The 22,495-nt window shown below is 41.7% G+C and overlaps 1 protein-coding gene across 1 annotated transcript; it reads right to left on the reverse strand.

The window, feature by feature from the left end:
- Positions 1–17: 17 nt before the first annotated feature.
- On the reverse strand, positions 18–20,770 carry LOC311243679 (kelch repeat and BTB domain-containing protein 12-like; the record flags this gene model as incomplete). Its single annotated transcript, XM_084333000.1, has 9 exons — positions 18–166; positions 5,205–5,402; positions 6,940–7,087; positions 9,662–9,926; positions 10,733–11,103; positions 16,541–16,774; positions 18,299–18,431; positions 18,888–19,069; positions 20,603–20,770. The coding sequence occupies 9 exons, from the start codon at positions 20,768–20,770 to the stop codon at positions 18–20; spliced, it is 1,848 nt and encodes a 615-aa protein (XP_084189126.1).
- Positions 20,771–22,495: the final 1,725 nt, after the last annotated feature.

Raw genomic sequence — 22,495 nt, forward strand, 5'->3', positions numbered from 1 at the left:
AACTCATCAGGAAGGGTTTATGCTGCAGTGAGATCCCGTGGGTTGAGGTTGGCCACTAGACAAACATCATAGCTGTCTGGCATCGCTGCTCGCCTCTCCACCACTGTCCACACGCCGTGTGCAGGGTCCAGCTCCAGAATCTCCTTGGTGATGATCTCATGACGGCCTGTTGTCATGGCAGGCAGAGGGGGAGGAAGATAAAAAAAAAAACGTTAGCATTCTCTGACCAAAACCTCATTTCCAGACGTACTGAATAGTCAGCTAGCTGCCTGCGTCAGTGACTGAGTCACTTGCTATTTCATACAAAGTGAGCTTCTTTTTTTTAGAGAAAAGGCGAGATTTGAGTCAGCGCCACTAGGCAGACACGTCGTGACAGTCACTGCGTCGGTAGCTGCGGCTGAGGACATTCTTAAAACTATAGACGGTAGACCACACAACTCATTCATCAAAGAGAAGCAGGCTATTCTCGCTCCTCGCTCCACCATGGTGGAACTAACTCCAAACTGAGACAGCTGTAACCTGCAGCCAATTTCCCGCCGTTGACTAAAAACACACCTCTTCAAACAATATCTGAAATAAAATAAAACCCTTCTTATTGTCTTTTTACTACTATGTACCCTACTACTATACATATACTACTACCTATCAGAATAGAATGGATGAATAGAATATAAGTACTTTATTGATCCCGAGGGAAATTCAGCACCACAGATCGCTCACAATAAACATTTAGTCACAAATTACAAATAAGAATACAAATAAAAATAGAAATACAATCAGGGATATACATTCTATGTATGTATTCATAATATGTCTATATTACTATGCTACTATACTTATACTACTACCTATCAGGCTAATAGTCTATACTACTATACTTATACTACTACCTATCATGCTAATATGTCTATACTATTAATGTCACGGGTGGGGGTGAAAGTAGGACCCAAATGCAGACAAGGGGAGACGGCTTCAAGTCCAAGGGGTATTTAATGACAAAAGGAATAAATTAGAACACGGAACAGTCCATTAACAGATGGGACCTGACAACTATTCTACTATACTTATACTACTACATATCATGCTAATATGCACTCAGAGTGTAACACTCAAGCTCGATATTATTTGAAGAACAATTACATTTACATTTAGTCATTTAGCTGAACGCTTTAATCCAAAGCGATTTACAAGTTCTGTACAACAAGTCAGCAGGAAGGCCGGGTACAACTCTTTCTAACAATGTTCATCAAACAGTGTTGAAGCTTGGATCCTACACTGCTACAGTCTTGAGTGCATAGTAATAAAGGCATATTAGCCAGGTTGATTATTTAGTGGCAAGGTGCATGATAGTAAAAGACAGTACGAAGGTTAGTTTTATTTAAATTATTTTCATTTGAGATATTGATTGAAGAAGTATATTAGTATATATTTAGTCTGCGGCGGAAAATTTGTCTGGTTTCGGCTGTCCTGACTGTGGTGGGAAGGACCGAGAATAGCCTGCTTCTCTTTGATGCCAACTATGCCAACAATGCCACTGACCCTTAGCTGCCAGAAATGTACCCTTCTTGCTGACTTGTCGTTCACACATTTGCAAGTCGCTTTGGATAAAAGCGTCAACTAAATGACTAAATGTAAATGTTCATAATTCTTGAGCACACGAAACTAAATGGTAAATGGCTGCTTTTTTATATAGCGCTTTTATCCAAAGCGCTTTACAATTTGTTACTCACATTTTACCCATTCATTCACACATTAACTCACACATTCACACACCGACGGCGGAGGCAACCATGAAGGTGCCAACCTGCTCATCGGGAGCAATAGACCTGTCGCTAAACCACGCCCCAAATAGAATTTGTCCAATCATATCACAGCAAAAATCCTAGCTTGGAGAATAGTCGGACAACAAGAGAAAACCCATTTGTGGGCTGCATCAAACCAGACGGCTGTGATCGAAACCACTGTGAAGAGTTCAGTTTATATGTTATTATCTACCTAATATCCGATGGTGAAACGCTGTGCGTGGGGTACCTGTAATTCGGACACCAGGTACCCTGAAAGACTGGATGGAGGAGTATATTTCATACCTTTTCCGAAGCCCAAACGAAAACTAGAGAAATACAAGCGATGGATTCTGTTGTGTCGTCGACCACATACACAACTGAATGTGAAGACCATTACCAAGGACACTTATGTTTGCTCAAAGGTAAGGTCAATTCATAAAGACATAATATTTGACGGCATGTATTAGAAACGTAGACCAAACTATTAAACTGCATGATAACGTTAACCTTATGTATCATAACATAAGCTTTCTGCATCATAACGTTAGCTTTCTGCATCATAACGTTAGCTTTCTGCATCATAACGTTAGCTTTCTGTATCATAACGTTAGCTTATACTCTGGACTGGATTGATAGCAGGGCTAGTACTAGTAGAGCCAGCTAGTTCCTCATCTCATCAGCAACGTTACCGCAAGCCAGGTGCATAACAGTGGAAATGATGACCAACAAGGACAGTTATAGTTATAGATGTAATGTAGTGACCACCATTGATAGTATAAAGAACTGGCTAACAGACAACAGAATACTAATAACATGAATACTACTACATGCACTAAGAATGCTCGATGCACTTCAGATGCCATAGTGCCACTTGAAACCAGTAACAACAGGGACAACGATGTAAATAAGTCCTGGACTTTTCGTTTTATCCCTGACAAGGCAAATACAAATGTTGATCTGTCAAAGTTGTTATGTTTGTTGTCAATAAAATCCACTTTGAGCTGCATTTTATGTATTAAAGATGCTCCATAAATGAACTATTATTATTATCTGTCTATGCTTAGCTAATACTCAGCTTTTTGTGTTTTTTTCACAGAATGAGGTGTGCTGGAGATGTTACTGCCCTCACAGAGACGACACAGGTCAACCCAAGACAGGACATGAGTGACAATGAAAGAGGTCTGATTTATGTTTTTGAACTAAAGTGAGCATCATGGAATGTGTGCAGCTTTACAATCATGTCAATTGATGAACTGAATATATGAACTGAATAATATCCCTCTCTCCTCATTCACCTCTCCCCCTCATTCCTCTCCTCATTCACCTCTCCCCCTCATCCCTCTCCCCTTATCCATCACCCCTCTCTCCTTATCCATCACCCCTCTCTCCTTATCCATCACCCCTCTCTCCTCCCCTCTTACTCCAGATGAGGAGTGCCGGCGTGTGGAGCAAGCTCCCCCAATGGAAGGTGGACATTACTAGAAAGCTAAACAGAATGTTTAAATACGAATGTTAGAGGTTCTAGAAGGACTACTATGACATCAACACCAACGTTCCAGAATGATCGGGCAGAACTAAGGTTCTAGAATGTACTGCCATGACATCATCACACACGTTCCAGAATGTTCGGCCGGCACTAATTTTCTAGAACGTTCCTAACAATAGGTCCATGGGTGAATTATGTACCATTACAATCACTACAGTACTGTATTAAGTTTCAAAAGTAAAAGTACAGTACATATTCTATAGGGTGTTCTTGTATTTCAGTGCATTCAACCCTCGATATATTGACCTGAAGGTTGTTAAAGTGGTCCAGTTATGCTGCTCTGTGTCCCTCAGATTGCTGGTTTAAAATGTTAAAGTACTTAATCTTCATCAACAGTTGCTGATATTGCAAATGTTAACAGACCAGGCTATTAATCCATAATGGAGGTACTAGAAGAAAGGTTACAAAATCAACATGTTTCTCCTTCCAAGCGTCATCAATAATCACAGCAAATGTTGTGACTATGACTAACAGGTCAGGAGATTGACAATGTGCATCCAGCGATAACATTTTAATTCGATTTGTGAACTATGGGTCTGGGGTTGGGACAAAATCAATTTTAAGCCTCGTCACAGCATTCATTTGGCTACAAGAATATAATGTTAAATTACCATAGATGTATCACAACAACACATGATATTGTTCGCTATTCCAGTTTATATCGTACATCCATTTGTGTAACTGTAAATCCATGTATATTTATTGTATATATTAAAAATAGTGGCTATTTATGTACACTTTAGTTGTGGGTTTTCTTTTCTAATCAGAGTGATCTATCTTGAGAATGTGTTGTATATGCATTTATTTATATTTATATTAAATATAACTTATACTTAGTGTTATAAGAAAAGCTATGTCCTGTACCCATATACTGTGATTTACAGGTATTTTGGTAAATGGTAAATGGCTGTATTTATATAGCGCTTTTATCCAATGCGCTTTACAAATTGTTTCTCACATCTTACCCATTCACTCACACATTCACACACCGACGGTGGAGGCAACCATGCAAGGTTCCAACCTGCTCATCAGTGTCTTGCTCAAGGACACTTCGACACGCTGCCCGGGAGGAGTGAGAATCAAACCGGGAACCTCCGGATTACCAGACGACTGCTCTACTCCCAAGCCACTGTCGCCCCCTATTAGGTCTATTTTATTATTAGGTATTTTTACTTTGGTCTCTATCACTATACATTTATAGTTAGTGTAATCAATCATTTGACCTGATGTACACTAGAATGTGCAGCATACCATTCTCTGACGTCTCACCCCTTTATGGAGGAGGATTGTTGGCAAGTGACAGCTCTCACTTTTTTCCTCATTCTAGTGACTAGTGACACAACTGTCGGGTCGAGCTCGTATACTGCGTTGGACCACTAAACTAAATGTATCAGCAATAGTAGTAATCATGGATTATCGTCAAAGTTCTTGTAATCTTCAATCAAGTCAACTGTAAGTATGCTTGAGACGTTATCTATAGCTAATGCTTGCATCACCATGGAGGTCTAAGGTAAATGTGTATTTCATGAACGTACTTTTCCACTGCATATTGTAACCCTCTGTCTGCTTCTAGATGAAATATTTGTGTTATCTTTAAAAAACAGGTCTATTACCTGCTGTGGTAAATCTCCCGCGGCCTAGCCCCTTTCATGACTGTGAAGCAAGGCTTGCATCACAGTCAGGAAAGGGGCTGCCTGCGGCCATTGTCAACGAGGGTTAAGTGTCTTGCTCAAGGACACATCGACACGCTGCCTGGGAGGAGCGGGAAACGAACCGGGAACCTCCGGATTGCCAGATGACTGCTCTACCTCCTGAGCCACTGTCGCCCCCAAGCCACTGACAAGTCACAGACGGGGGGGGGGGTGCACGCTGACCTGCGACTTTATAGTGACCACAGAGGTAGATCTTGCCGTCCACCACCCCTACGTTGGAGGCGTTGGTTCGGAGTGCGTGGAGCGCCGTCGGCAGGATGGGCCCCGGCCTCCAGGTGTCCGTCTCTGGATTGTAGATCTCCACGGTGCTCAGGCACAGACGAGACTGACCACGGTCCTCCCCATCACACCCTATACCACCTGGAGACACACATACATACATACATACATACATACATACATACATACATACATACATACATACATACATACATACATACATACATACATACATACATACATACATACATACATACATACATACATACATACACAGTACATACTGTTTACTCATTTTACTCACTGTACTTAGATTGTACCTAGGTTGTATATTGTACTGTATTATGTATATTGTATATTCCTCTTTACTTACTTTCTTACTTACTGTATGAAGCACACTCTCAGGGGCTCATACAGAACCAAGCATTTCACCGTAAAGTATGTGTATTTTATTGTGACAATTAATAAACTAACTTGAACTTGAAACTTGAAAAACGACGCAAACACATTTTTCTATGAGAATGGGAGGCCACGCCCCTTCAGTATTTGTCTTCCTTTTGACTGAAACAATAGAAAGGCTGGAGGAGGGGGGAGGATGCATAGCAGAGAATTGGTTCTGGGAACAGATCCCAGGACAGCAACAGTACACATAGTTCTAGGAGAGGGGGCTTAACAACAACAACAACAACAACAACAACAACTATATACTGTACTGTACATATGATTCCTTCCAGACATTCAACATGTTTTTAAAAACATTAAAGGATAAAAATATTTGCACAGATAGACAGATAGACAGACAGGCAGGCACACACATCAACATATACAGACAAGCATCCCCCAACACAAACACACACACACACATACATAGTAGGGCTGTCCCCGACTAAGGATTTGGATGGTTGACTATGATTGGCCAAAATGTGCCGTTAGTCGACAAAAAAAAAAAAGTATAATATTTTTAATATTTTTATTTTATTTTATTTTTTATCATTCCATTTGGGCTGTGGGGGGTGCTTAATGTCTGAGGGAGTCGACTGAAGGCTTCTTGTCCTCTGCAAAAGCATGCAATTGGTCCACTGATGGATACATCTTGATATTTGTCTAGTCTAGTGTGTTCATTAGATGGGTGAAATCATCTTTGCCTGTTTTCGTAGGCAGTTAGCCTCTGGTATGTGTGCCATTAGCGTTAGCCACGCTTCTAGGGCTCTTTTTTTTGGAAAGAATGATAAAAAAAATATATGTATAAATATATATATATATATATATATATATATATATATATATTTTTTTTTTTTTGACTAAGAGGTTGGCCAGTCGACTACGGCTCCTTTCGACCGATTAGTCGACTAATCGACTAATAGGGGTCAGCCCTAATACATAGCTATATGCGCACGCACGCACGCACGCACGCACACACACACACACACACACACACACACACACACACACACACACACACACACACACACACACACACACACACACACACACACACACACACACACACACACACACACACACACACACACACACACACACACACACACACACACACACACACACACACACACACACACACACACACACACACACACACACACACACACAACGTGCCATCTAGCTCTATTCATTGGCACACAGAACAAACACAAGTCGGATCTCAGTACTCTCTGACCTAGCACGTAGATCTCTCCATTGAGGACAGCCGAGCCACATCGGTACCTGGAGTACTTCATCCTGGACCGCTCAGTCCACTTGTCCCGGCCCGGGTCGAACTGGAACAGCCGGTTACTCAGCGTCTCTGGCTCGTCGTCTGGTTGGTTCTGAGGCAGGAGGAGAAGAGAGGAGAGGAGAGGAGAGGAGAGGAGAGGAGAGGAGAGGAGAGGAGAGGAGAGGAGAGGAGAGGAGAGGAGAGGAGAGGAGAGGAGAGGAGAGGAGAGGAGAGGGAGGAGAGGAGAGGAGAGGAGAGGAGAGGAGAGGAGAGGAGAGGAGAGGAGAGGAGAGGGAGGAGAGGAGAGGAGAGGAGAGGAGAGGAGAGGAGAGGAGAGGGAGGAGAGGAGAGGGAGGAGAGGAAAGGAGGAGAGAGGAGAGGAGAGGAGAGGAGAGGAGAGGAGAGGAGAGGAGAGGAGAGGAGAGGAGAGGAGAGGAGAGGGAGGAGAGGAAAGGAGGAGAGGGAGGAGAGAGGAGAGGAGAGGAGAGGAGAGGAGAGGAGAGGAGAGGAGAGGAGAGGAGAGGAGAGGAGAGAGAGGAGAGGAGAGGAGAGGAAAGGAGGAGAGGGAGGAGAGGAGAGGGAGGAGCGGAAAGGAGGAGAGGGAGAAGAGGAAAGGAGGAGAGGGAGGAGAGGAGAGGAGAGGAGAGGGAGATGGAGGGAAAGAAGAGGAGATGAGAGGTGATAGGATGAGAATATGAGAAATCGTTTTTTTTTTCTTTTTGTTCTTTTTTTAATTGATGAATGTCTGGGGGGTGGGGTGGGGCGGAGAGAGAGGGAGGAGAGAGGAGAGGAGAGGAGAGGAGAGGAGAGGAGAGGAGAGGGAGGAGAGGAGAGGAGAGGAGAGGAGAGGAGAGGAGAGGAGAGGAGAGGAGAGGGAGGAGAGGAGAGGAGAGGAGAGGAGAGGAGAGGAGAGGAGAGGAGAGGAGAGGAGAGGGAGGAGAGGAGAGGGAGGAGAGGAAAGGAGGAGAGAGGAGAGGAGAGGAGAGGAGAGGAGAGGAGAGGAGAGGAGAGGAGAGGAGAGGAGAGGAGAGGAGAGGGGAGAGGAGAGGAGAGGAGAGGAGAGGAGAGGAGAGGGAGGAGAGGAAAGGAGGAGAGGGAAGAGAGAGGAGAGGAGAGGAGAGGAGAGGAGAGGAGAGGAGAGGAGAGAGAGGAGAGGAGAGGAGAGGAAAGGAGGAGAGGGAGGAGAGGAGAGGGAGGAGCGGAAAGGAGGAGAGGGAGGAGAGGAGAGGAAAGGAGGAGAGGGAGGAGAGGAGAGGAGAGGGAGATGGAGGGAAAGAAGAGGAGATGAGAGGTGATAGGATGAGAATATGAGAAATCGTTTTTTTTTCTTTTTGTTCTTTTTTTAATTGATGAATGTCTGGGGGGTGGGGTGGGGCATTTCAGTGCAGTACCTAGTGCTTCACACAAACCACTATCTTTTAGATTTATCTTTTTTTATTGGAAGAATTAGTACATATTTATACATTTCATTTATAAAAATTATACAACTTCCATTTCCTTCCCCATTCCTATCCCCTAATCCCACCCATCCCACCCAGTGAGGGCGACGACAAACATACATGAAAAGAAAAAAGAAAAAGAAAAAGAAAAAGAAAAAAAGAGATAAAATAAAAATAGAAAATAGACATTTAAATAATTAAACAAAAGTACAGATGTGGCAGACAAAGCTACGCAAAAGAAAAATGAAGTAAAATTAAAATAAAACAAAGATAAAACAAAGATATTTTTATATATACATACCGTAATAATAATATATAATATAAGTGTTACTCTCCATTTTAGTAGCGTAATTTCCAGATGGTAAAACAAATAAAATGGAAAGTAAATTTAACACCCTTAGCAGACCACCACAATGCCATCTCCCCAGCCATGTGTGGGCTAGCAGTGTCATGAAGATAGATAGGGGGTGGAACACAAACCACTATCTAACAAGTTATATCATCTTGTATTCAGTCTTACACATTTTTTTTTTTTTTGTGAAAATAAACGGCCAACTATCTCAAACTCCGCCCTTTTTTCTTGATCCTCCAATCACAACTGTTGCTTTGTCGGAGGAAAGCAACAGTTGTAATTGGAGGATCGAGAATAGAGAGCGGGGGTTGGAGATAGGTCAGTTGGGTTTGATCATTTAATTTGCATCAATACATTTCATCCAGTTAAGAGGAGGATGCTATCTCGAAACAGGTGGATTGATCTGCCTTATTTCGAGAATAAATAAAGGTTTCAATCAATCAATCTGCCTCAAGATGTTGTCAATTAGTTTTTAGACTTTACTTGAAACCGGTTCAGAAGTGAAATTATTATTACGATATTTTCCCTTTGTTTCAAGAATTTTTTTTTGTTTTTTAGACTCAAATGCAAACTTTCTTTGCAGTGTTTAAATTACATGGGGGTGACAGTGGCTCTGGAGGTAGATCAGTCATCTGGTAATCCAGAGGATTCCCGCTCCTCCCAGGCAGTCCTTGAGCAAGACACCTAACCCCTAATTGCTCCCGATGAGCAGGTTGGCACCTTGCATGGTCGCCTCCTCCGTCGGTGTTTAAATGTGTGAGTGAATGGGTCAAATGTGAGGGACAAATTGTAAAGCGCTTTGGATAAAAGCACTATAAAAAATGCAGTCCATTTAACATTTACCATATGTGGACTCACTGACCGCACAACACTATTGATTGACAGGCCTGTGTACCTGTGGCGTCCAGCCTCCCAGGACGTAGAGGTGGTCTCCCAGACTGACGGTACAGTGGCAGGCCAGGGGGAGGGGCAGTGGGGCGAAGCCGAGCCAGCTGCCTCCTCTCTTCAGGGACCACCTTGCCACGCTGCCTGTGATGACGTAGTGGTTCTCCACCTTCATCTGTCCCCCTATTATGTAGAGGCCGTCGCCTAGCAACCCCAAAGCGTACATGTCCCTGTACGGTGCTGAGCACAGCGCCACCCAGCTGCCCTCCTCGTACCTGCAGCGCAGACAGAGAAATATGAGGGTTTGGGGCAGAAATTATAAAGAATCTGAATCTGAATCTGAAATGCCCTGATATAGGGATTATGGATGATATAGGGATTATGGATGATATAGGGATTATGGATATATATATATAGATTATGGATGATATAGGGTTTATGGATGATATAGGAATTATGAATAGATATATAGATTATGGATGATATAGGGATTATGTATAGGGGTTATGTATGATATAGAAATCATGGATAGATATATAGATTATGGATGATATCGGGATTATGGATGATATAGGGATTATGGATGATATAGGGATTATGGATAGATATAGGGATTATGCATGATATAGTGATTATGGATGATATAGGGAGTATGGATGATATAGTGATTATGGATAGATATAGGGAGTATGGATGATATAGTGATTATGGATGAAATAGGGAGTATGGATGATATAGTGATTATGGATGATATAGGGAGTATGGATGATATAGTGATTATGGATGATATAGGGAGTATGGATGATATAGTGATTATGGATGATATAGGGAGTATGGATGATATAGTGATTATGGATGATATAGGGAGTATGGATGATATAGGGATTATGGATAGATATAGGGAGTATGGATGATATAGGGATTATGGATGATATAGGGAGTATGGATGCAAACGCCTCCACATGCAAATGTACACTATGAAAAGTTGTCACTTTTACAGCAATGAAATTGTCCAATAAATGCTGAAAAATGGAAGAATCTGTCACAAGGCCCTCAATCAAAAGAAGAAAAACACACACACATGTGTACATACTTGTACATCTCTACCGTCTTTGTCCTGTGTTGGTCCTCCATCTCTATGGCGACCACGATGCCATTGTCCCTGGTCACAGCCCCTGCAGTGACCTGCCCCCTGCCCCCGCAGCCCTTCACCGGGGAGGGGATGAAGTACGTCTTCCCGCCCTGGGGGGCGAAGCAGAAACTGAGGTCAGCCCGCCCCCCGCGGCGGGCGGGAACCCCGGTGTCGTCCACCCCGCCCAGGCAGAGCAGCAGGTCGGTGGTCTCCATGCCGTAGCGGAGAGCGGGCCGGGGGGGAGCGGACTTCTCGGGGAGACAGGCGGTGTGGAGGACGGCGTCGATCATACCGAAACACTCTGCGTCCCGCAGCAAGACCTGGGAGACGAATATACAGGTAGGATCATCTCTGTTGGTCTCTCTGACCTTTTATTTAGACACTAAGATTAGATTAGATAACATATGATGCATATCATGCCAGTTATGGTACCTTATATATACTACACCTGTGTATACTGTATACTTTATTTACTCATAGTATATATTCAGATTCTAAATGTTTATTGACCATATTTATTGTAACGTATAATAGAACTGATTAGAACTGAACTGGCATACAGAGACCCTCATCTGCACCTGTGATTACACTGCCTACTTGTAAAATACTGTTGCCAAATTCTCATTTGTTTATCAAGGTGCAGTGATGTGGAATGATATACAAAATCTAATAGAAACATGTTCCACTTTAAATATATTTAAAAGTAAGCTTAAAAAAGAACTACAGATCCTGTAATCTATAGTATCCATGTGTATTTGTGTATAATGCTGTATTGTATGTATCTGTGTGTATGAGAGAGGGATATGCGCATGTGTGTTTGTGCATAAAGTAACTGTTCTTCTTTTACTTATTTTATTCCAGAATGTATGTTTGTAAGTGCAAATAACAATAAACAAACAAATAAACAAATACTTGCTCATATGCTTACTAAATTCAGAGTTAATTATATTGTTTACACTGCGTATTTCTATCTGTACTATAGTTTTATTGCCTATAGTTAAGTCTTTTACTCTTACCATGACCATACCTGTAGTGTACCCCACCCCCCATGCTGCTATGATGCCTGCATTTCTCCAAGGGGATCAATGATGGAATATCTTATCTTATCTTAACGTTAGTCTCACACTCACAGGCTTTTGTTTTGACATCAAGAGTCTGATGGCAGGCTGTCTAAAAGCAGGATGGAGGAGGCATACGATACGATATTATTGACTGACTTTGATTGCTATTAAGTGGATTAATGTGTAGTAGTTGAAGTAACATTGAATTCATATGGCCAATTGATTTGATACTAAGTTAAGCAAATACAGCTGTCTGTCTGAAGCAACACAGGACACACACACCCACGAAACCAAACTGACTTAATCACACACACACACACACACACACACACACACACACACACACACACACACACACACACACACACACACACACACACACACACACACACACACACACACACACACGCACATCAGAAAACCACCCTCCACCCGGAGCCAGAATGAGTGAATTACCATGTAAATGTGTAGGACGAAAGTCAGCCTTTGTTATCAAAGAAATGTATTGTAATTATGCTATTTGGACCAGTCGACTCCAGTCCTAGGTACGGGGGTCGAGAAAAAGCATATAATATACATACAAAATATTATACCAAACTGTCTCGACATTAGAACACACACTACAGAACTAAGCTGTCTGTGTCACTGAGAGATTCTTTGTATCCTGTGAACCGATTCTACCGCGACTGCTATGCTGAATAAATCAACTGGAGAAATCTGAAAACCATTGAATTTCAACCTGTATCCAGCGTCTACTTTCTTGCCGTGAATTGGTCATTTGCCATCGTTGTTTACAAAGTCACAGACGATTTGTAACTTCATAGTTTCCCTAATATTATATATAGCTTACTGATCAGAAGAGTAGGCAAGGCACATCGTGAACCCAATGCCTTGGTTATCATAACAACCTTGGCAATAACACGCTGTTTACATGTCCAGTTATCATCTCCCTCAATGTACAGAATGAGATCAATGGTAGTTTGTGTTGAATCACACACTCTTGTGGGTTGGGTGATTAGCTGGCTGACACTGTGCAGATCACAAAACCTACTGAACCTACTGTGCTTCTTTACGTTGCATATCCATGTTCCAGTCTCCAATACGATTTTTTTCTACATCTTCTAGATCAATTTGTACATCACGTTTGCATGACAAATCCTTTTGTTAGATGTTTTCTTTTTTACGTCATGATTACAGAACAATTTCTTGTAAAAGTTCCTCTCCTAGCCTGGTTCCAAATGGCGCTGAATGATATTGAACAAATATCATGTGATTCATTTGACAGATATTGGTCACTCTTGGCCCTGACTTTTGTATATAGTGATGTCTATTCTATTTGTTAGCATTATGCCTGAAGATGGTCCCAGACCGAAACGCTGCATTTAATAATAGAACTCAATTGAGTGAGTGGAAACGGTGTGTGGGTGTTCCTGACCCCTCAAAGTCAACATTCACTGCAACATTTCAGCAAAGCGAGCGGTTTGTCTTCCTGAAGCTCTCGCACACGTACACAATCTATTTGTTTGAATATACCTGCATATAACCCCTCTATATACTTGCTTGTGTAGCGGTTGTGACAACGTCACCTCAAACTTCGATGCCCCGAGGGAGATTCGAACCCCGGTCTCCCACGCCGCAGGCAACAACACAGACCGCTATACCAAGAGGTGAATTCACTTCTTTGTACCGTGTCTATGCGTCTTTTGAGGATGTGAGAGTGAGTTTAACCCATAGCACCACTACTCACCCCAGCCCTTCTTGACTGCGCTTCACGATACCATCCGTTACACTTGTACACCTGTACACCCATAGCTCTGTATGCTAGCATGTACAATAATGCTTTATATACCATATATATATATTTATTCTCACCGTAAAATATACCTCATATGTCTGTACTTACCTGCACATAGTCTTTTACTATATCTTTATCGGTACATATCCTACTCTTATTAGTTACGCTGCTGGCCAGTAGTAGTCATAATATCTTTATTTATTATACTACAACTCTGTACATACATCAGATTAGCACTACACTCAGTAGTACTAATTTGTATATCTTGTACCCCAGTAGAGGCTGCTGACCAAATTTTTAGGTGAAGCACAAATTATTATATTATATTATATATTAAATTATATTTTTAAAACATCCCCCACTGTGTGTCAGTGGTCAGTGGACACAGATTAAAACATATTAACATTAGGTGACAGCGGACCTGACCAGATGAAAACATATTCGGTGACAGCGCACCTGACCAGATGAAATCATATTAGGTGACAGCGCACCTGACCAGATGAAATCATATTAGGTGACAGCGCACCTGACCAGATCAAAACATATTAGGTGACAGCGCACCTGATCAGATCAAAACATATTAGGTGACAGCACACCTGACCAGATCAAAACATATTAGGTGAAGGTGACAAGGAAGCCACAGACTCATACCCCCCCGACACTCAACTAACCGCCTCGGACAGTCCTTCATACCAGTGGCCATCAGGCTCCACAACAGTGGGCAGGGACTGCTGCCAGACATCGACCTAGGACTAATAGGAACCCAAGTAGGACAATAACACTACCTTATGCATACTGCACCTTATGTGGATACTGTGATACTGTGAATAATGAATAATGTATATTTCAGTTAGTTAGATAGTAAATTATAACACTACCTTATGCATACTGCACCTTATGTGACACTGTGAAAATATATTTCAGTTAGTTAGATAGTAAATTAAATTAACCTATTTGTTTACACTGCTTGTGTTGTTTTCACTACCTGTACCGCCCCCCTTCCCCCATGCTGCTATGATGCCTGAATTTCCCCAAGGGGATCAATAAAGGAATATCTTATCTTAAAAGGAAAGATGAAATTACCTACCTGGGTTCCATCCTATAGAGGCAAATCTTTCCTGTGACAAAATGGGATCCAATGTAATACAACTAAGTCAGCCAACGAACTAGATTCCTGTACCGGATCTCCTCTCTGGTAAACAAGAATACCTTGAAGACTCTAACAGGAGCACTCATTCAAGGGTACTACGACTATGCTTGCACCTCATGGTACCAAAGCACCTCAAAGGCACTAAAAACAAGATTACAAACATCACAAAACAAACTGGTCAGACTACTGCTTGACCTTACTCCTAAAACCCACCTCACCCCTGCCCACTTTGACAACCTAGGATGGCTTAGAGTAGACGACAGAGTACAGCAACTTGCAATGGGCCTGATCTACAAGATACACTACACCACTAAGATACCCATGTGCATGTCAAAATACTTCCCAAAGGTCAGTGAATACCATGACCACAACACCAGAGGGAGTTCCACAAATCATGTTCAACCCAGATAAAAAAAATTAATAAGTAAAGAAAAAGAAAAAAAACTTTTTTTTTAATAAAAAGAAAAATCGTCATAACTTAGAAATGAGATTGCATAGGTCTATGAATTGATATCGCGATTCTGTTTCGATTAATTGCCCAGCCCTACAGTGTGTACAGAAAGTTAGCTTGGTGATCATCATTGTGATGTAGGCTAAGCTGGCTAGCTACTGTTAGCATACAAGCTTTTACAAACACTGTAGCCTACTTACTTTTTCATCCACAACTTTTTTTCTGATCCAGATGCATAAGTCCACTTCTTCATGTTGCTCAGTTGCTGGTTTATACTTCGGTCCTAATGTTGGCGCGAAGTTTAATTTAGCCTGCCCTACTGTGTTGTTACAGCTGTACAGCTTACTAAACTACTAGCGATCTCTTTCACACAGTGAAACCAGTCCAGCTGCAGGTCCGTAGGTTAGGTTTAGCTCGGGCCAATCTCAAGTTTCTCAAGTTTCTTTATTAGTTGTCATACAGAAGTACAGAATACTTTTATACAAAATGCTTCTTTCTGTTACATTTTGTATAAAAGTATTCTGTACTTCTGTATGACAACTAATAAAGAAACTTGAGAAACTTGAGATTGGCCCCAGCTAAACCTAACCTATGGACCTGCAGCTGGACCCGTTTTGACTGTGCAATGCAGCAACCTCTGATTGGATTTTCAAGGCTGCCAATCATATTCAACCTCCGTGTATTGGATGTCAAGGGCTGTCAATCATTCAATCCCCCATTCAATGGCAAGAGTTTAACTGCACAGACCGTGCTTAGATGATGTTAATAGCCTATTTTGATTGGCTATTATTTATTATTTATTTAATCCTGGGTCAACCTGTGCAGCTATCTGCACGAATATACTGCAGTCATTACTGCAGTGCAGGCCTGCTCAGAGCTGTACATTTTGGCCATTTTTGAAGAAAAAAATTCACTGGAATTTTTTTTACAGAGGAAAACATTTCTAATGAATTATGAGTGAATTTGTGTTTCACGTGTTGTCATAGAGAAACCTCCACTGTTGTACCCAGTTTAATCACCTGTACATTGTATATTGCTGTTGTTGCACTTTACTGCTACATTTGCACACATTTGGTTGGATGCCAAACTTCTTTTCGTTGTAGACTACTGTACTTGTGCTGTACATTTGAATCTAATCTAATCTAATCTTCTTTTATTATTTTTACAGGTATGGGGTTTTATTATTACTATGCCCATATAACTGTAGCCCCCCCCCCCCTCCCCCCTCCCCCATGCTGCTATGAAGCCTGAATTTCCCCAAGGGGATCAATAAATGAATATCTTATCTTATCTTCCTCACCGGATTTCTCCTCCTTGCTTTGCGCAGGAAGCCAGGGTCCACCAGCTCCAGCCGTACCCGCCCGAGGAGCTCCGCGGCCTGGGCCTCGCTTTGGGAGTCCCCCCTGCGCCTCTCCACCCAGCGCAGCACCAGCTCCAGAACGCTCTCCTCCTGTGAGACGTTGAGGTCATCGGAGCCCAGCAGAGACCCCAGGCTCTGGGCATCCAGCTCCAGCACCTCCTCTTCTTCACAAACCTAGGGATGGAGGGAGACGGGAAGGAGGACATTGAAAGTATGGTAAAATGAGACGGGATAGGGCATTAAAAAGAAAAGCAAGGAAAAATTGTCTTAAAGCTGCAAAAACTGTTTTCTGACCACTAAGAGGGCAGCAAAAAACAAAATTCCCCCAAAACTAAAGCTTCATTATGTATAAACGTAAACCGGGCACGATCTTGTTGTAACTAAGAGATTCGCTGAAAGAAATTATATTTTTTATTTATTTAAGATTTCAACTACAATACATGCAACTTTCTCTTTGGCATTTCCTGGTTGTTAAACAAGGTAGGTAAATACTGTACTTCTCCTACAAACACAATATCGTTCTGACAGCACAGTATTGATGTAATTAAGAGATTCACTGAAATCTTTTTTCTTTATTAATGCATGTTTATAAAACAGGTAGAGCTAAAGTACGGTCAGGTATTTTTTTATCAAAGCACATAACTGGTGGAATAAAAACAGTAAATAGTTATTGCAGCTGGACATTCTAAATGTAAGTAAGTAAGTAAGTAAGTAAGTAAGTAAGTAAGTAAGTAAGTAAGTAAGTAAGTAAGTAAGTAAGTAAGTAAGTAAGTAAGTAAGTAAGTAAGTAAGTAAGTAAGTAAGTAAGTAAGTAAGTAAGTAAGTAAGTAAGTAAGTAAGTAAATCTCACTGAGTCTGATTGTGTATAATGTTGGATGTTTACTACCATCTACTGGATGAAAGGTGAAAGACAAAAGCCAGGGATGGGAGACGTTCATAGTATTCCACATCATCACCACAGACATCTTGGTAGGCAAACAGGTGTTTGTCATCAAATAACAGGTCAATCAATCAAACTGTGGCCAATGAGCTGCGTTTATGGCATTGTGTCATATTAGTATAATGACTTGATTAATTGAAAAAAATATTAATAATAATTTAAAATAAAAAAGAGTTTGCTCTTTTTAAAATAAAATATGTTGAGTAAGAAAATATGATCATGGATACAATAATAAATCTTGAATGCATATGTGAATGCCAGTTGAATAGTATGCTATCAGGGGAAGGGTTAGGGACAAGAGAGAGAGTCAATAGTAATACATAATAAACAAACAATCTGAGAATATTTAGTTGATCAAATAAGTTATGAAAATTCATTTATTTGAAAAACACTTGAACAAGTTTAGATTGAGATATTAGATTACAACTTTATACTACAACTTTGTACATACATGATCAGCACTACACTCAGTAGTACTCGTGTCCCGTTTCTATATTTACCTAGTTTAATCACTTTGTATATGTCTGTTGCACTTTACTGCTATACATTTGCACTCTGGTTGGATGCCAAACTTCATTGTGCCTGTATAATGACCTTTTTTTAATCGAATCAAATAAAATCAAAACTAATCAAATCTAATAGAATCTAATCTAATCTAATCTAATCTAATCTAATCTAATCTAATCTAATCTAATCTAATCTAATCTAATCTAATCTAATCTAATCTAATCTAGACATGCACATATTGAATGTCCCACCTGAGAAAAGTGTTGGCAGAGGTATTTCAGGGAGCAGTCAGCCAGGCTGGTGGCTCCCAGGTCTCGGGCCCAGTGGTAGAGTCCCACACAGTTAGAAGGATCCATACTGGCCTCCATGTGACTCTGACACAATCTGGGACAGTGAGGGTGATGGAAATGGAAACATTTGATAGAGCTTCACTGCATACTTTGAAAAGTCTGCTCTCTTTTACTCACAATTTATTTTTGGGATGGTTAATTAAAGGTGTATGAGATAACATTTGTATGTAGAGTAATTATTTATAAATGGTAAATGGTGCATTTATATAGCGCTTTTATCCAAAGTGCTTTACAATGCATCTGATTGGATAAAATGACATGACCTTCTGGTTCTCTAGTGCGACATCTAGTGGCTGAATGTTGTCTGTAGCACCTAAAGTGAGTAAAAGGGAGCTACAGTGTGCAGACTTTACTTACTTCTTCCTTTCTACATACAACAACATACATAAACCCATCTAGCTGCCTACAAATACAAAGTACAAATCCTCCATATGTACCAACACTGACTAGACTAAAGACCACCACCCTCTCTCCCACCCTCTTCACCCACCTGAAGGCTCCATCCACATGGAGCAGGAAGGCAGCTGCGGCCACCCCCTGGATGTTGTCGTGGGAGAGGGGCAGCTCGGCGCGGTACATGTAGTCCAGAAGCAACTCCAGGCTTTGGGCAGGAGTGTCTCTGAGTGGCACCTGCCCTGCCCGGGTCTCCCTCAGACCACATGTAAACATGGCCTGGTGGGCACAATTAGCCACAATGTAGAACCATACAGCAATTGGTGGCAGCATCAGAATAGCTTTTCTTGATTGTGTTGACATGCCTATAATGCGTTTACATTGGTAGCCTTGCATTAAATGCACATTTAGTTCTGTGTGATTTTCCAAACAATTCCTCGTTTTTGATTGATTGAAAACTTTATTAACAGATTGCAGAATGGGTACAATACAGTACGCTGTGCACTAGCAGCCACTTTAACATGAGCGGGCACACACTCATGCCGCACTCACCCACACTTATTGCCAAAAGGAAAGGCCACTTTAAATTAGTATAGCAACAGTAACAGTGTATGCACTACCAAAGCTACCTAGCATGTCCTATATGCTCTGTAAATAAACTATGTACAGATACCGAGATGTCACACCATGTTACCTGTTACCTGTTATTGCACAATGTTGTTTTTATTGGATTCTATTATATGTTGTACCACTGCATTGCACATCGTTGCGGGCAAGACCACCCGCATTTCATTGTATACTTGTATGCCGTGACAAATAAAACTCTTGACTTGACTTGACTTGACTTGATACAGTACAGCTCAATACACACAATTGTTAAGGGGATGCAGACCAGAGAAAGACTTTCGTCTTGTTTACATCAGGGTCCCCCATTTTCAATTCATCAGGGAAGTGAGAGTTGCATCCATAGATATATATAGAACACTAGATAGCTTACCCGCGACGCCGGCCGGCCAATGGAGAGCAACGTCATCGTAGGGCGGCCATCTTGCCCCAGGCAGCTCAGCTACTGATAAATTAATGTCTATGGTGCATGTACTATTTAAATAACCATAGATTACTCAATTCTTTACCGATTTACAAACGGGTTGGTTTGCTATAAACATCAAAGATGTAGTTATGATACTGCATACTTATATACAAAAAAAATATTTAAAGATGTTTTTTTTACAAACCGCTTGAATCATAGCCACGTTAATAATAATGCTTGTAATAAACCAAACCGTTTGTAAATCCGTCAATATTTCAGCGAGTTATGAGTATTTTTGTCTGTGCAGATCACTCACCCTCACTCAAGGCTGACTGGGGCAAGATGGCGGCAGTTCAGCGACGCTGGTGACTCCGCCTTAAGCTATCTAGTGTTCTATATAGGGATGCTCGATATTGGCTTTTTTACCGATACCGATATTCCGATATTGTCCAACTCTTAATTTCCGATACCGATATCAACCGATATCAACCGATACCGATATATGCAGGGTTTCCCCCCCCAAAAAACTGAATAATTTCAGGTAACTAATAATTTCACTGGATATATATAACAAATATTGTTATTGTTTTTTTCTTTTTTTAAACCGATACCGATATTTTCCGATATCACATTTTACTGCCGATATCGGCCGATAATATTGGTCGGCCGATAATATCGGACATCCCTAGTTCTATATATATCTATGGTTGCATCTATGCAGGAACAGCACACCAAGAAGGAAGCAGTTGTACTAGGACGTCTTCTACAATAGCAACAGTTACCTCAAAATAGGGGCTGCATGCAGACAGCACCACCCTGTGGCAGGGAAAGGAAATGCCCTCGGCCAGCAGCACCACATCGGTGAGCTCCTCAGTCTTCCTCATCCTCTCCAGGTGCCCCAGCAGAGTTACGCCATGCGCTGCCTGAGCGGACGGCGTTGGAGCGTCCATGGATGGTCCTTCTGGATGGTCCTTCTGGATGGATGTGCATGTGAATGAGTGTGAATGTGAATGTGATTCAAATGAAAGATGTATTATAACAATACAAGAGTTTTTCCCCCCTCAGTGCAAAACTCATATTATAGATAGGGCATCACAACATGTAAACATCCATACCATTAACGGGCCTCCAAGAACAGGAAAAAAAAATTGTATTCTTAAATAGTGTGTTAGGCAGACCAGGCTGCAGAAACAAATTAGTGGGGGGGCATAAAATGTTCTCGGGGGGGCACAATGGTTTTTCAACACAGGTTCCCTTTTATACGTTTCAGCTGGGACAGCGGCGCTGTGGCTTGCTTGGCGCTGCCCACGGTGCTGAACTAAACAGCAGAGAGGCAATTGAAAAATCTAATTTCTCTCTATCTTAAGAACTTTCACTTATACAAAAACAGACTGAACGGATATATATAACAGACCTGCTGGGGCAGCGGACTGAGAGCAGGGGACACAAACAGGCTGGATAAGATGGTCAGGAAGGCCAGTAGCGTGGTTGGGGTGGAGCTGGACTCTAGCGAGGGTGGCGGAGAGGAGGAACCTTGCTAAGCTCCAGGCCATCAGGGAAAACCCCTCCCACCCACTACACACAGACTTGGCTGACAGGAGGAGCATGTTATAGGCTCACACTACCTAAATGCAGCACTGAACGGTACAGGAAGTCCTTCATTCCGACAGCCATCAGACTATACAATGCATCACTGTGCCTCACTGCATCACTGAGCACAGAGTGACAATTACCATCTTCCTGGACTCTTACTTTTTAAACAGCACTGTGCATTATTACACCTACTGTAGACTTCAGTATATTTTTACTGTATTTATTTACTGTATATTTTATTCTATTTTTATTCTATTTCATTTTATTCTATTCTTAGGCCATTTGTTTTGTTATTCTTATTTGTGACTTGTTCTGTCTAAATGTTTAATGTTGAGTGATTTGCAGTGTCAAATTTCCCTCAGGATAATACATTTTTATTCTATTCTATTCTATATCTTTGAAAAGTCTCCATTTATTCAACACTTCTGAATTCACTGACAAACTGAACTGAACTGACAAAAATAAGGTGCATAAAAAAGCAAACAAAATTCCTCCACAGGCTACTTACTCACCATCATAAGTAGAGCGGCAAGCGGCGTTTTGGGACAGAGTGAAATCTTCTTAAAACACTGCCCCTCCACTCATTCCTGAACTTTTTTGTTAAGTCCTTCTCAAATGCCAACTGAATTAAATTGGCCTTAGTTGCGTCGATGAAGCATACTAAGGCGATGTTCTGTAAAGACGTTCTTGAGGGTAGAAAACGAATTCTCACAGAGTGCCGTGCTAGCTTCAGTAGTGTTGTTGTTGACATCAGTGCCCAGTGCCCACTAGGGCTGTCCCCGACTAAGGATTTGGATAGTTGACTTTGATTGACACATTTTCTTATTTATTTTTTTACCAGGGTGGGCACAGCTGACTCAGTGGGCGGGCCCGGCCCCCTAATGCCCGCCCATCGCGCCGGGACTGGTGTTAGGGTTTAAACTTTAGAGTTCAGAGAGCAGGCTGCTGGTTGGGAAGGATTCCCGGCTGACATTCTTGACCTTCCAGGTCACCCTTGTAGTGTGTGTATATATAGAGTGAACCCACTGATTGTAAAGTCCAGCTATAGAGACAACTCTTACAGGCTGGTTCTGGTCCTGACA

The sequence above is a fragment of the Notolepis coatsorum genome (assembly GCF_963971535.1).
Source record: "Notolepis coatsorum genome assembly, chromosome: 17".
Taxonomy (NCBI): Eukaryota; Metazoa; Chordata; class Actinopteri; order Aulopiformes; family Paralepididae; genus Notolepis; species Notolepis coatsorum.